At 44.3% G+C, this 15,239-nt stretch overlaps 1 protein-coding gene across 8 annotated transcripts in view; it reads right to left on the bottom strand.

Moving 5' to 3' along the window:
- Positions 1–5,782: 5,782 nt before the first annotated feature.
- GOLGB1 (golgin B1) overlaps positions 5,783–15,239 on the bottom strand; it is a gene marked incomplete at its 5' end in the record, with an annotated part of 66,869 nt that continues 57,412 nt past the window's right edge. For 4 of the 8 annotated variants that reach the window (XM_079704187.1, XM_079704188.1, XM_079704189.1 and 1 more), the window contains 5 exons: positions 5,783–7,464; positions 7,724–7,829; positions 9,197–9,331; positions 9,832–9,929; positions 11,062–11,205. In XM_079704187.1, coding sequence (XP_079560313.1) covers positions 7,330–7,464; positions 7,724–7,829; positions 9,197–9,331; positions 9,832–9,929; positions 11,062–11,205 — 618 coding nt within the window. In that variant the 3' untranslated portion in view covers positions 5,783–7,329. Of the gene's footprint in view, positions 7,465–7,723; positions 7,830–9,196; positions 9,332–9,818; positions 9,930–11,049; positions 11,206–15,239 lie in introns of all 8 variants that reach the window. The other 4 variants (XM_079704186.1, XM_079704191.1, XM_079704193.1 and 1 more) reach the window with 2 other exon arrangements.

The following is a 15,239-nucleotide window of genomic DNA, read 5'->3' as shown; positions in this document are numbered from 1 at the left end:
CTGAGGGTGACAGAAAATGGGAATGATTAGGTGAAAAAATCAAGAAGAGGGAAAACAAGAACGCTGAAGTCAATGATATAGCAGCCAAAGTTTCATGCTATTTTTTTCTTAGAAGAAAATAGAATCTGAGGCAAAGCAGATGGAAGTTTTAGGAAAGCACTTTTTCTCAGTTAGAGGAAGGGGGATGTGGATTTATTTAAGACAAACTAATGTGGCCTGGGCTCATTAGTCTGGACAGAAGTCATCATGAGTGTAGGTAATACTAAATAACCTGGGTGTCAAAACTGCTGAGATCCTTCACTTGTGTCAAAAGGCCAGCCAGCTAGTGGCTTGAAGAGGTAATCAATGAGGATTGCTAGAACATCCCTGGAATTACAGCATCATTTCACTCAGGTATCTACATACAACTTCTTTCATAGTTCTTGAGATATATATTTGTCCAGCTCTTGATAATGTGAACATCTACACTCCTCTCTACAACCTGTTAAACGCCATTGAGAATTTTTCCAACCTCCACTCTGAGACTGGCCACTGCACAGCTGTGTGTCAGTAGGGGCACTCAGCTGAAATTCCTCAACTGAACAATGCATGGGGAAGCATTATTTGCTGAGAATAATTCATTTATTGTTCAATTTTTAAAAAGTTTAATTATACTTTGAAAGTAGATAACTGGTTCAAAAAAGAGCATGTAATAAGTCCCTTGTTTTGAACATTAAGAATTATTTGACTTTTATTAACTAAATAAATGTTAAAGAAATATTTAGAGAACACCGCTTTGAGGGGGTGCCAAATTGTTATTCCACTAGGACATCCCCAGTGTTTCTGCTAGCCCTGCCGGTCCTGCATGAGGAGCTGCACAGGTGCTCTGCATCTGTGGGATCCTGGATCTTGGTGTGGAGAGGAAACAACAGACAATGCCCATCTGTTCTGGTGCTGAGACTTCTTGACCCTGGTACCACTTGCTGGCTGGCAACTCCCTGCCCACGCTTCCCTGCTCAGACTCCTTCCCCACACTCTTTACTGTCTTTTAAACGAGCCCTTCTTAAAACCACTCCTAAGACCCTCCAGTCTCTCCAGAGAGGTGCTCAGACTCTCCAATTCTCCTTTCCACTTGAAAACTTCATCCTTCTCCAGCTCTTTGAAAAACCCCTTGGAAACCAGTCCAAGGGAAATCTGGGGGTAGATTGGTTAACAAGATGCAAAGAGGACACTGGGGAAGTATGGACCGAGTCAGCTGGACTGTGGGATGAATCACTGCCAAGAGCAGCTCTGCCTTCCCCTGTGGGGCAACAGTAATGCATGGGGGGCACGTAGATAAGACCTGTGGTCCTGGCTCCTGGGCTGCTCTGCAACAAAAGGAGTTCACACAGAAAACTGGAAAAGAGAAGTTTCTGAAATATTCGTGAGCAATAAGGAAGCAGTGAGGACCGATGGTCCTGTCCTCTTTCTTGCTGTTCCTCCCAGGTCTCAGCTTGACTCTCCCATAAGCCTGCCATCCTCATGTATTTTTGAAACAGAGAGAAGGGTTTCTGACACAGAGACAACTTAGTATGCTTGAGCTACTGGCTGGAAATAGGGGAGCCAAGAGGTACTATCTAGAGGTGGGAGACCAGAGAATAAGTCGGTGAGGCCTGGTGGCCAGGATATCAGGCATAATCGAGGGCCTCTTCTTGAGGCTGTCTGAGTAAAGTACATGGACAGAGAGTCAGATCATCCAGCTCTGTGGGAATATGGGTTAGGGAGTCAAAGTAGAGAGGGCATGTACTTATTTGCCAGGTACCAGGTTAGGCAATTTACAAATATTAACTTAAATAATTTGGTAAATCACTGAACATCTCTGATAATATTTTTCCCAAGGGAAAATAAATGGAGAGGTTAACCTCGCTAATTCATCAAGTCCCCTCCATTTCTGACATTCTGGGATCCTGTGACCCTACATTCAGAGGAACTAGCCCTAATCGAACCTCCACACCTTCATCTGGCACTTGGTTCTCAGTACTGGTGTACATTAGCTACTACTACTTCCTGATCTGTTGCAATGTCTCCTGTGGGTTTCGTCTCTCTGCTAGACCATAAGCTCTCCAGGGGCAGAGACTGTCTCATCTGCAGTGGTCCTCCTCCCAGCTCAGTGCCTAGGACCATCAGGCCTTAGAGAGGATTGTAGATTGTCGGCAGAAACCAGGGGTCCTGGATGGCTGCTGGATCACATTCCCTGGGCTCCAGCTTCCATCCCTTCTGCTTCCAACCCCAGATGCTTGTTATCCACAAGACCTCACACCCAGGCCGGCCTTCTGCCCATGAAAGGTTAGCAGCTTACTAGCAGGGACTTCATTGCTCAGCAAGGACAAAAAGCCAGGCAGAGTCCTCTCACTTCAACTCTTGTCCTATGCTCCCCAACTTTCCCACTGCCCGGAGTACCCACCTTCAACCGCGCAAGCGTTTGCTCTAGGCTCTCGGCTCCTCAAGTAGACACTCGGCTCCTCTCTAGCTGCTGCCACTTCAGAGCAAGAAACTCTGAGCTGCTGCTTCAGTTCCGTATTCAGGTTTTCTGTCATTTCCTGCTACCCTGTCTTCACAGCTACTTCCTGAAGTTTGAGTCAGTTCCTTCTGCTGAGGCATTGAAATAAATAAGGATTAAATGCTCTGTGCTTACTCTTTTGCAAGGCTTTGAGGGTTCCAGAGGTCATAAAAAAGTGCTGCTCTTACACTCAGAGTCTATAATCTGGTCAGGGGAGCAAAACATTCAACTAGAAAACACATAGAAGAATGCTGTACAACAGCATTTGTGTCCTAAATAGGTGGGCAATTGTATCTGTTTATATTGAAGACATTTAGAGAATTTGGTATGGGCTGAAGGAATCAAGAAAGGTTTAATGGAAAAAATGATTTTTATGTGATTTTGAAAGATAAGATTTGAAAAGAAGGTCACTTCCACGTTATGCACAGTACTAAAAACTGGGGTTTGCATACAGTAGATGTTCAAATAAACATTGATCAATCAAATGATGGAAGGGCATAACTCATAGGGGAAAGGCAAGACATGGAGGGAGGAAAGTTCAGAGATGGTTTAGGGGGCAGTGAGGAGTGTGAGCTAATTCAGAAAGATTTGGTCCCAGGTAGTAGGAAGAAGTCTGAAAACACTAAGTGGTACCAGATGATGGAAGGTCTCTGTGGTATTCTGTATTACTGTTCTGTCAGATTTGCTGCCCCTCCCTTCCCTCCTGAAGTCAGACTTGCTCAGGTGACTTTGACCAGTGAAATGTAAGAAGTGAAACATCAAGTGAGACTTGAAGTGAGACTTCAAGACCAGCTCAAGCTCTGCTATGCTCCTTTGTCCACTGCTTACCAAGTGTGAATGAAAAAAATGTTGCCTATCATTATCAGTAAATAAAGGATGCTGCAGCTGTCAAGCCACGGGTGATGCCTGAGGGGATTCAGGATGGGAAAGAACAGGACACTGGCCCTAGATAGCTAAGGTGCATATCAATGAGCCCAGACTCTTACCTCCTCCCATACACAGAAAATTCATTAACTTGAGATATCTGTTTTTCTTTCATTAACAGTAATCTTTTGAAGTTCGGACTATCTGGTCTTTGCAAAAACTCCTATATATCCTGGCTCCTCCCTTACCTCTTCAGAGCAGTCCCTCAGAGCATCTGAGAGGCTGCATCCCGGGTTTAAGTCCTCAGTTTTGTCTGCCAAATAAAACATAATTCTCAAATTTAGGTTGTGCATTTTTTTCGCAGTAGACACAAGGCAACCTGCAACTCTCCAGAGTGGCTCCTCTGGCAGCCTAGGCCCCTGAGTGAGAGGGTCACCAACTAAGAATGACAATACAAGTAGAGCTCCATCCATTGTGTGAGGGACTTGGAGTCTTTGACTAAAAAATAATCCTAAAAAATAATTGCTGTTCTAGCTACTAAGAATTTGGGGGTGTTTGTTACTGTATCTGACCAAGCTTCTCCTAATCTTGATTGACATGGAGTTCTGACCAGATTTGCTCAGTTGTGCGCTCCCCAATGGATTCAAACAGATAATGGATGAAATTTGTCCAAGATACAGAGGAGGGGATTTCTGCATTAGGAACGTAAGACTTTAGTCACTTCCAAATCTAAGGATTCTACGCCTAGCATGGAGATCAACTGATTATTTCTCCTACTTCATAACCTATTTATTATGGCAGCACCAAAATTATTTTAAGGAAGAGTAAATTTGTAGAAGGAAAAAAAAATCTTTTAGAATGTTTTGAGTCCTAATTTTGGGTCAAAAATAGAAATGATCAGACCAGATATTGTGACACACCATCCAGATACAGCTGTTCAGGGAAATCATAGAATTTAATCATAGATGACAAGAAAGCCCATCTTGGATAACAAGACTTGGTACATACATACAATGGAATATTACTCAGCCATAAAAAAGAATGAAGTAATGCCATTTGCAGCAACATGGGTGGACATAGAGATTATCATACTAAGTGAAGTGAGAAAGAGAAAGCCAAATACCATATGATATCACTTATATGTGGAATCTAAAATATGACACAAATGAACTTATCTATGAAACAGACTCACAGACATAAAGGACAGACTTGTGGCTGCCAAGGGGGCGGGGGGGGGGAGAGGGATGGGAGTTTGGGATTAGAAGATGCAAACTATTATATAAAGAATGGATAAACAAAAAGTTCCTACTGTATAGCAGAGAACTATATTCAATATCCCGTGATAAACCACAATGGAAAAGAATGTGAAAAATATGTATAACTGAATCACTTAGCTGTACAGTAGAAACTAAAACAACATTGTAAATCAACTACACTTCAATAAAATAAAATGAAAAAACAATCAAGGGCTTCCCTGGTGGCACAGTTGTTGTGAGTCCACCTGCTGATGCAGGGGACAAGGGTTCGTGCCCCGGTCCGGGAAGATCCCACATGCTGCGGAGCGGCTGGGCCCGTGAGCCATGGCTGCTGAGCCTGCGCGTCCGGAGCCTGTGCTCTGCAATGGGAGAGGCCACAACAGTGAGAGGCCCACGTACCGCAAAAACAAACAATCAAGTCCACCTCTCCTTAGCAAATGTGCCAAGTTCACTCTTTTGTTTTTTTTTTTTTGGCCGCACTGTGTGGCATGTGGGATCTTAGTTCCCTGACCAGGGATCGAACCTGTGCCCCCTGCATTGGGAGCACAAGTCTTAACAGGTGGACTGCCAGGGAAGTCCCCCAAGTTCACTCTTGATGAGAGGCAGTGAGACATAGCAAGCATGGGCCTTAAAGCCAGATAGACGTGGTTCAATTTACTTACTGTACCTTGAGAAAGTGAGCTAGCATTTCTTAAGCAGTGACTTGATATAAACACATATAAACACATATAAACACATCATAATGCCCATCCTGCTTTTTCCTTATGAGACTTCCTTTCCCCCACTCCTACCCAGAGGGATCCCTAGGGACAAAATGTTTTCAATATGCACCAGTTCTCCCAGGCCCAGGCAAAAACCTGCATGAATCTGCCTAAGGCCCAGCTTGTTTGGTTCAGTATTAGGATGGAATTTCCTCACTCTGCTTCACCACCCTGGGGTCTAGCAGCTAAGGCTAGAAGGATGCAAGCAGCCAGATGCTGGCCAGTGAGAATGAAGCCTGGATATGCAGAGCTTTCTACTCCTATGGTAATTCCTGGCTACTCTATCCCTACTTCCTCTATGTACCTTCCTCTCCTCAGCATGCACACACATATATGTAAGCACCTGTGTATACATGCATTTACACGCCACCACAGTATTTCATTCTGAAAATAATTTTATTATTTTACAGTTGTTCAGGAAAGTTCCTGGGTTGCTGTGACCATGATTTGGTCACCACAGAACAAAGGATTAGAGCGGATCAGTCCATCCACCAGTTTTCTCTCCTCTCTGGGTGGTGAGAGCAGGCAGGGAACATGTGCAAAATGAGAAAATAACCAACAGGTAAGGGTTGGAGAAAGGAGAGGTGGGGAATAGGCACAAATGGAATTCAAACCCGGCTGTCATTCTCAGGCTTGGATTTAAATATTTTGTCTTCTCTATAATCTCCCTCCATTTTCCTCAGCTCTCTGTTACCGCAGAGGGCAGATGACGACGCAATGGGAAACTGGAATAACTGTCACCAACAGCAAAGCAGCTTCGTACTTCAAGCGGCTAGGAGTGGTTGTCACACCAGTCAGACCTCCCTGGCTGGCAGTCAGTGCCTCACCTAGGACTGGTTCCTAGTGTACTGTTTTAGGGCCCACATTCGAGGCTTATTCAGATAACACACAAATGACAAGAATTGAATCCCACTGTCCATAGCAAGTTCCTCTTGCCTTTCAGTGAAAGGAAAGGCACAGGCCACTTAATACCTTAGTACACATGTGATCAAGGGATAAGCAGTGGGATCCTCACCTTATGGTCCAGGACCATGACTCTCACTCCAATTATGCCTGAACAGCCAGGGAAAGAGACGCCGTCCTCCCCTGTGATCCAACAGCTAAAACCCCTGGGGAGTTCTTCTATTCTGGCTCTGTTTTGCCAGAGACCTAATTAGATATCCTATGAGATAATGTTCCCCAGAACATTCCCCCTGCCATTGTTTATGGCAGGTTCACCTTCCCTCTGAAGCAGGAGAAAATATAAGGTACATGAGACAAAGAAAGTATCAATCAAAATGATATTGGACTTCTGATTATTAGGTTTATTGGAACCATCCTCCTGGCTGAAAGACATTCCTCAGCATCTTTCATAGGACCATAAAAGATCAGGGCCCTGGGGCTTCCCTGGTGGCGCAGTGGTTGGGAGTCCGCCTGCCGATGCAGGGGAAGCGGGTTCGTGCCCCAGTCCGGGAAGATACCACATGCCGCAGAGTGGCTAGGCCTGTGAGCCATGGCCGCTGCGCCTGCACGTCCGGAGCCTGTGCTCCGCAACGGGAGAGGCCACAACAGTGAGAGGCCTGCGTAACGCAAAAAAAAAAAAAAAAAAAAAAAGATCAGGGCCCTGCAAAATCTGAACAAATATTGGGCTCAATAACCAACTGTGGGGCCTCCTCAGATTATGCAGAAGTGTCAGGTCCTGGACAGTAGAAGAAAGCAGACTCACTGGTCCCTGCAGCTCTAACCTGTGCTCATATCCGCCTGTTTTTGCAGGCACTGCAGCTCTAACCTGTGCTCATATCCACCTCTGTTTTTGCAGGCACTTTCTGTGGAGAGTTGGAGAGAGGACCTGTAAGTGGGAAGATTGTTCCACTGGAATTGATGGTTTTGTTGCTAGAGGTGAGGGAATTCCAAGTTCTGAGGGGAGTGATCCAAAAGGTGAGAACTAGGTTTATAGATGGCCTGTGAAACATAGAACGAGTAGGACATGAATCATCAGCAAGTAGATGGCTGCCAGCAGTGGCACCCGTGTCCGGGAATGACAGAGCGAACGCAGGACCCGCTTCCATCCAGCACCACTCCGGGTCTGAAAGGAAAATTTGAAAGTCAGAGAGTTTTGCCTTATAGAGATCTGTCCCTTCCCCTTCTCCAACCACTGTAGAAAAGAGGTAACCTGAGAGAAAGCCCCTCCGGGCCAATGACTTGGCAGATTCCACTAGTTTCTTCCAACCTTCCATACCCTTCCAGTCTCAGGCCCACATTCCTTCTCCTTGACCCCTTGCCCTCAACACAGCCAGCCCTGTCTGAGAGCACAGTACCCTCTCTTTATCCTTCCCCCTTCTTACCCTTCGACAACTGTTGCTTGTAAGATCTATTAACAGTGCCTGCTCCTGGGAGCCACAGGAGCCAATGATAGGAGACCGGGCAGAGTCCCATTCACCATGCTCCAACCTGTGTTGAGAAAAAAAAGAGGCATTGGTCCACGGCATGAGAGGCTGATGGCCTTCTTGTCATGTGATGCAGGGTAAGGGACTTGCAGCAAGGGCTGCTCCCACGGCCCCACCCCCATGCAAGGAGTGTAAGAGCAGACAGATTTCTTTCAGCAGCAGTAGAGATGGTAATAATTACCAGGAATTGACTGCCTACTGTGGATCAGATGCTGGATCACGTGCTTTACATACATCTATCCTCAGGTTTGAGGTTGGTGCTATTATCTTCAAAGTAAGGCTTAAAGAGGTAAAAGTACTTTTCCACAGTGGCACAGCCAGTGAGATGTAGAGCTAGAATTCAAAACCCAGGTGTGTCTCTAAACCTCTGCTATACCACACCTGACTCAGAGAAGCTCATTAATTTTTTTTCCATTTACTAAAAGCTAATAAGCAAAAGCAACCAAGAAAGATTTTTGTGGGGTTCTTACAATTAAACTGAACTGGCAGCCTCTACTGCTTTCTGCTTCATTTTTTGCTGATTTGCTTATTTATTTAATACTGAAACTTCTCCATTTAATGAAGAAGCTGCCTTTATCCACTCAATGGTTTCTCACAAAAATGAGAAATGTATCAAGGGGCTGTGAGTAAACATAGCGCACACTTGATCAAGCATTTGCCTAGAGGGATGCACTTTTTAATCGTGGTGGGGAGGATGGAACTCTACTCCTGATGTTTCCTCCATGTGAAGGGATGTCCATTAGCCTAAAACTCCTGGACTCTCCTGGCAGGGCCCATACTTTTCTCCAGGAGAGAAAGAACACTTTAATCTGATTTGTGAGCGTGGAAAGAGAAACTGAACATGCCCAGCCTAGCTCCATCCTGCCTGTTCTCCTCATGAGAGCCAGGCTGGCTGCACAGGACCCCTTCTGTGTCTGTTCCTCCATAAGATAAGCTTTTCAGGGGCAGCCTTGATGCGGACAGAATGGTCTGGTACCATGTAGGTCAGTCTGTCACCTTCTGTAGGCTAGGCTGAGGAAGGAGGAGATGTTTATAAGTATTGGTGAGCTGCTTTTAAATGGCAAGTCCGCTGAGTTGCACAAGCACTGCAGAGTGCGTGTGAGGTGCTAACATGACAACGGCAGCGCCAGGCCTGGGAGGTAGCGCTTGATTAGCTGCCTCAATTTCCATTCTGCATCAGGGCCAAAGAGGGAATTGCGGAGGGGCTGAGCTTGGATTAACGTGGCTTGTCTTGATCCTACCTTCACTACAGCACCCATCTCAGGATGAGAACTAGATCCTAATTATTCCCAAGTCTGGCCACTGAAATGCACACGAGTATGATCAGAAAGGGTCAGAAGTGAACAGAGGCTGTGTCCCTCAGCCCTTTACCGCCTGATCTGCTCCTCGGCCATGGAGAGGGCAGCCTCAGCAGCCACTTTTTGGTCCCGCTCTTCTTCTAGCAGCTTCCTCAATTCATTCATCTCCCGTTTAGTGTTGCACAGCTGCTGCTGGGCTTCAGAAAAGCTTCAGGACAAAAGGAGAACAACAGCATCACTAGATGCAGGACATAGTTGCTGACAAGGGATCCGAAGTCTTCCTAAGGTTATAAAGTATGAAAATTTACAGAAGACTGTACAAACACAAAGAATATTTTATTTTATTTATTTATTTATTTTTTGTGGTACGCAGGCCTCTCACTGTTGTGGCCTCTCCTGTTGAGGAGCACAGGCTCCAGAGGCGCAGGCTCAGCAGCCATGGCTCCTGGGCCCAGCCGCTCCGCGGCATATGGGATCTTCCCAGGCTGGGGCACAAACCCGTGTCCCCTGCATCCGCAGGCGGACTCAACCACTGCGCCACCAGGCAAGCCCTAGAATTGTCACTTTTTAATCCTCACATTAATTCTGTGAGGCCAGTAAGATAAGAAGGCATAGTAAATCCATACAATGGACTCCTGTTCTAACTCGATGACCACCCAATTTCTGCAAACATAGCACACGCCCCGAGGTTGAGAACTCCTCCCCAACCTTAGCTGTGGCTCCCTCAGTTCTTCAGGATCACCCTTCCTGTGAGCTCCATTCTTTTCCTGGGGAGCTCCTGGAGCAACATCTATATTCAGTGGTCCCTAGAAGAAGAATAAGTTTAGTAATTCAGTGATGAAAGCAGTCAAGAAACTGTGCTTAGGCAAACTGAGAACTCACTTAGGCATTGGAGAGAAAGAGAAATGTGGAGAGGAATACCTCCGTTATCACTCTCTTCAAGTACAGATTTAGAAGTGAGAATCTTTTGTTCTAATACATTAATCTCCTACATAAAACTCTTTATTAGATTTTCCTTCAGATTCTCATTCTTGAATCTCTCCTCCTAAAAGTTTAAAGGCTTATCACTGAAATCTGCTTTCTTCTAGTGGAGGTGCATGTACATTCCAGAAGCTACTCTGCTCCTTCCCTTATTCAACAACTCCTCCCCAACCCCTCCTCTTCCTTCCATGTCCTCTTCACCTCCACCCTAACTCTCAGTCTCCTCCAACTTCAACAACCTCTCCTCTCCACTGCTGTCAACAGCTCTGCCTATTTTGTTTCTCAGGTCCAAATCTTCCTACAGCTTTCTTATTACTTAAAGCAAAAAGCCTTCCAAAAGCCTCAGTCATCACTGTTTCCCACTTACTTTTTGATTTCTCTCCCACCACCTCTCTCATCTTTTTCCTTCTAATCCATTCACTCTTTTAAAAAATTTATTTATTTATTTATTTATTTATTTATTTATTTATTTATTTTTGGCTGCATTGGGTCTTCGTTGCTGCGCGCGGGCTTTCTCCAGTTGTGGTGAGCAGGAGCTACTCTTCGTTGCGGTGCACGGGCTTCTCATTGTGGTGGCTTCCCTTGTTGCGGAGCACAGGGTCTAGGCGTGCAGGCTTCAGTGGTTGGGGCTCGCGGGCTCCAGAGTGCAGCCTCAGTAGCTGTGGTGCATGGGCTTAGGTGCTCCAAGGTATGTGGGATCTTCCCGGACCAGGGCTCGAACCCGTGTCCTCTGCATTGGCAGGCGCATTCTTAAACACTGTGCCACCAGCGAAGCCCCTACCGTTCACTCTAGTTTTTCCTGGACCTTATTCCTCCTCTCCTCTCCTCTCACTGTCTCCATCACACCTAATGAATCCTCAGCCTGAAGACATCAACCTCTTCGATGCTGCGCTTTACGCTTTATCATCTGCACTCAATTTCCCAACACTTTTCCCGGCCTCTCACCTTCTCACTCACCGCTTGCAGCTCTTGAACCTGCTTCTCCAGAACCGCACAGTGATTAAAAAGGTCGCTGTAGTGCTGCTGATTCTCACGGAGACTCTGACTGGTGTCACAGAGCTGAATGGAAAGAGTATTTTTCTCTTCCAGCAGCTGAGAGAACTGAAATAGGAGAGAGGATGAGCACCAGCCCATAGGACTGTTTCACTAGTTTCACTACGAGCAGTGTGTAAGCAAACTGTCCTGAGTCTTAAGGATCTAATATTTTTATGCAAGACCTTTCTTTCAATAATACCAAAAATAGCACTGTGTTCCTCCAATGTGAGAAAACTCAGAATTTTTCAACTGAGAAAGGAAAACAATTCTGGAAGAGTGGTAAAAACTTTATTTATGGTGCCTAGTACATTAACTGAAAAACTAGGAGGCAGAAACCCAAGAGCAATCTAACAGGATAGGCTAACTGAGGCCTGTAAAAGGAGAAAGGCAATAGTTTGGGTCCAAGTTGAGATTACTAATAAATGACTATAATCCTCAGAGCTCAATATGGCTGGAGGCAGAGCTATCATCTAAAAATTCATACAATAATATTCCTGGGCAGATTCTTCAATGCTGTAGAGAGTTACAAGCTACCGAGAAAGTAAAAATGATAACAGATGGTAAGAGGGAGAAACAGAATAAATCCTACTATGCCTATGTATGTAAGAAGCTATATTGGGAGCATCAACTCTCACAGGGGGAAGCATTTCAGTCACTCAAGTCAGGGCTCTCCTCTACTGCATGAGTAACAGGTAGTAATTCAGTCTTCCCTTGAATGTGTCCAGCAGCCCAAGCCATTTTTTACCATGTCAAAAACAGATATTTTTCTTTTTCATATTGAATAAAAAATTTACCCATTGTAGCTTCTGCCCAATGACTTGAATTCGGTTCCCCTGGAACTATAATTCTAATTCCTCACTTGCAGGCTGTCAAATTTTAAGTTTTAGTTATGATTAACATCCAGATACATTAACAACCACAAAGATGTCTCTCTGAAGTACCTTTGTTGGATAATGTACATTATGTGAAAGGAAATTGGTGTACCTGGCTGCACATTCAATCTTTTCTCAAGTATTCTTTTTTGTAAGTATTCTGGGTTAGTGTTTGTGTAAAAAAGTTGAATCAACATTTACAGGAGAAAGGATAAGCAGTTTTTTATAGAGATACTCTGACTGGGAAGGACATTTAATGCATACGGAAAATTAGAACAAGAAATCCATGTGGTATAACAAAAATACTTGCATAGCCAGAATGAAAAACACAACAAATAACCTTACCTCTAAAGAGCAATTTTCAGTTTACAAAGCACTTTCAAAAGTATTATCTTATTTGAGAGAGTTAGAGGAAGAACTACTATTTTCACTTACAAATGACAAAAAAGAGATGAGTGGTGACTTATCCAATGTTATGTGGCTAAAAGATGGCAGGCCAGGACTCAAGTATGGTCCTTGATTCCAAGTCTAGAGCTCTATCTGCTTTTTGATGGTGTCCCATCTGAGAATTCAGCAAGGGAACTTAAGTAGGTTGCAGGTTTTTTCAGGGGTGGGAACAGTTAGTAAAGGAAAGAATATAAATGTTTAAGAAGCAATACTAATTGGAAAACAAAGGTAGCTGGGTACAATGACAACTACTGGGTTCTGAGACAGGGAGTAATATGGTCCTATCCTAATGTAGAAGAAAGTCAACTTTCCTGGCCACAGTAAGCAGCCCAAACCATACCAAGAAAAACAAAACAAATAAACGAAAAAACCAAACCCCTCTCCAAATCACTCAGTGTTGAAAAAATCCAACACATTTTTCTTGGAAGATCTAGAGGAGAAAGGGTAGACCAGTAAAACTCACTGGAAGCAAAAATTCCCGTAACTTAAGAAGTCTAACTGCTTTTAAGCCACCCTCATACAAACCACCTTTTGTAATGTCTGCACTGTTCTGTCTAGGATAGACATAGATCCCTGTAGTTTAGGGGTTGGCAAACTATGAGCCAGGGCCTACTGCCTTTTTTTTTTTTTTTTGGCTGTGTTGGGTCTTTGCTGCTGCGCATGGGCTTTCACTAGTTATGGCAAGTAGGAGCTACTCTTTGTTGCGCTGCACAGGCTTCTCATTGTGGTGGCTTCTCTTGTTGAGGAGCATGGGCTCTAGGTGCACGGGCTTCCATAGTTGTGGAGCGTGGGCTTAGTAGTTGCGGTGCGAGGGCTCTAGGGCATGCAGGCTTCAGTAGTCGTGGCATGCGGGCTCAGTAGTTGTGGCTCGCAGGCTCTAGAGCGCAGGCTCAGTAGTTGTGGTGCACAGGCTTAGTTGCACTGCGGCATGTGGGATCTTCCCAGACCAGGGATCGAACCCATGTCCCCTGCACTGGCAGGCGGATTCTTAACCACTGCACCACCAGGGAAGTCCCTGCCTTTTCTTTGTAAATAAGGTTTTACTGGAACATAGCCACCCCATTTGTTTACGTGTCATCTGTGGTTGCTTCCGTGCTACAACTGCTACAACTGCAGAGCTGAGTAGTAACAGAAATGGTATGGCCTACAAACCCAAAATATTTACTGAGTCTTTAAGAAAAAGTTTGCTGACCTCTGCTCTAACTCATAAGCTACTGTATTTCATCATATCTATACTTGTAAAAACAGAATAGGAGGGAATAATAGAGACTACATGATACCAATAATCATTCCCCTCATGTTTTTCTTTCTTTTTTTTTTTTTGCGGTACGCAGGCCTCTCTCTGTTGTGGCCTCTCCCGTTGCGGAGCACAGGCTCCGGACGCACAGGCTCAGAGGCCATGGCTCACAGGCCCAGCCGCTCCGCGGCATGTGGGATCTTCCCGGACTGGGGCACGAACCCATGTCCCCTGCATCGGCAGGCAGACTCTCAACCACTGCGCCACCAGGGAAGCCCTCCCCTCATGTTTTTAAGTTTTAAGTTTCTTGTTTTAAGTTTGCATTACATACAAATATCCAACCATGCTGGCAGAGATACATATAAGATCTGAGCATCCATGGAAAGAATTAGGGCAGTGGCTTGGAGAGGAGACATTCTATGCTGACAGCCCATTACTACCATCCCATGCTAGGACCTAAGAAGCAGTCCTCCTAGCTAGCTGGGACCCATTTAGAGTGAGGCTTTAATATCACCAAACAATTAGCTCCATGAGGGGTCACTGTGTATCCTCAATACCTAATGTATGGCCAGGCTCATAGAAGGCAGATAATAGTTATTTGTTTTTGATGAATGATGAATAAGTGAACGACCAACCCTAGGGATGGAGATGCCTCCTTACAGCTGATTTCTAAAGGAAGAACTCTTTCTCACCCAGAATGACAGTGATCTAAAGCAGGGTTTCTCATACTTTAAGTGGTATGTGAAGCATATCTCAATAAAGCTGTTAAAGAAAACATAACTTTGATAATGACTCAGAATGCAGTATATAAATATAAGTAACTAAAACTAAAGTTTCTCAAAACAAATTATATTCTTTATTATATATTGCATAATACATATTTTCCATCTCTTTTACTTGTTTTATAAAAAAAAAAAACTATATGCACTATTTGTAATAGCTCAAAACTGAAAACCCCAAAAGTTCTTTAACAGCAGAATAGAGAAATTGTTATATGCCTACAATGTAATAAATACTACACAGCATGAGAACAGAAAAATCACAGTATACATAACAACATGGATGAATCTCACAAAATAAATGAAGCAAACAAAAGAGAAGATATGATCCATTTATACATAGTTCTAAGGTGGTGGTAGTGAATAGAAGACACAAGGGACTCCTGCGGTTCTGGTATGTTCTGATTTTTGATCTGGGTGCTGCTTATACAGGTGTCTTCACTTTCTGAAAATATACCATGATGTACTTGCAATTTGTGTGCTTTTCGGTGTTTTACTTCAGTAAAACATTTACGTGAAAAATGTTTCAGTTGCTGTCCACTAAAATGACCTCATCATCTACTAATAGCCCTGAATTGCAGTTTAAAGCACTGTCCGGAAAAGACAAATGCCCAGAGTGATTCACAGTCTAATGTTCAGGAGGGCAAATATAACAAAGGTTGAGATGGGGTCTAATGAATAGTTTCCAGAAAGAGGAGGTGTTACAGAGCTATGAAGGGCAGAAGTTTCTGGAAACAACTGACTAGGCTAGAAGAGGAACTGGGT

The sequence above is a fragment of the Hyperoodon ampullatus genome, assembly GCF_949752795.1.
Source record: "Hyperoodon ampullatus genome assembly, chromosome: 5".
In the NCBI taxonomy this organism is placed as follows: domain Eukaryota; kingdom Metazoa; phylum Chordata; class Mammalia; order Artiodactyla; family Ziphiidae; genus Hyperoodon; species Hyperoodon ampullatus.
This window is presented reverse-complemented; position numbering and strand designations above follow the sequence as displayed.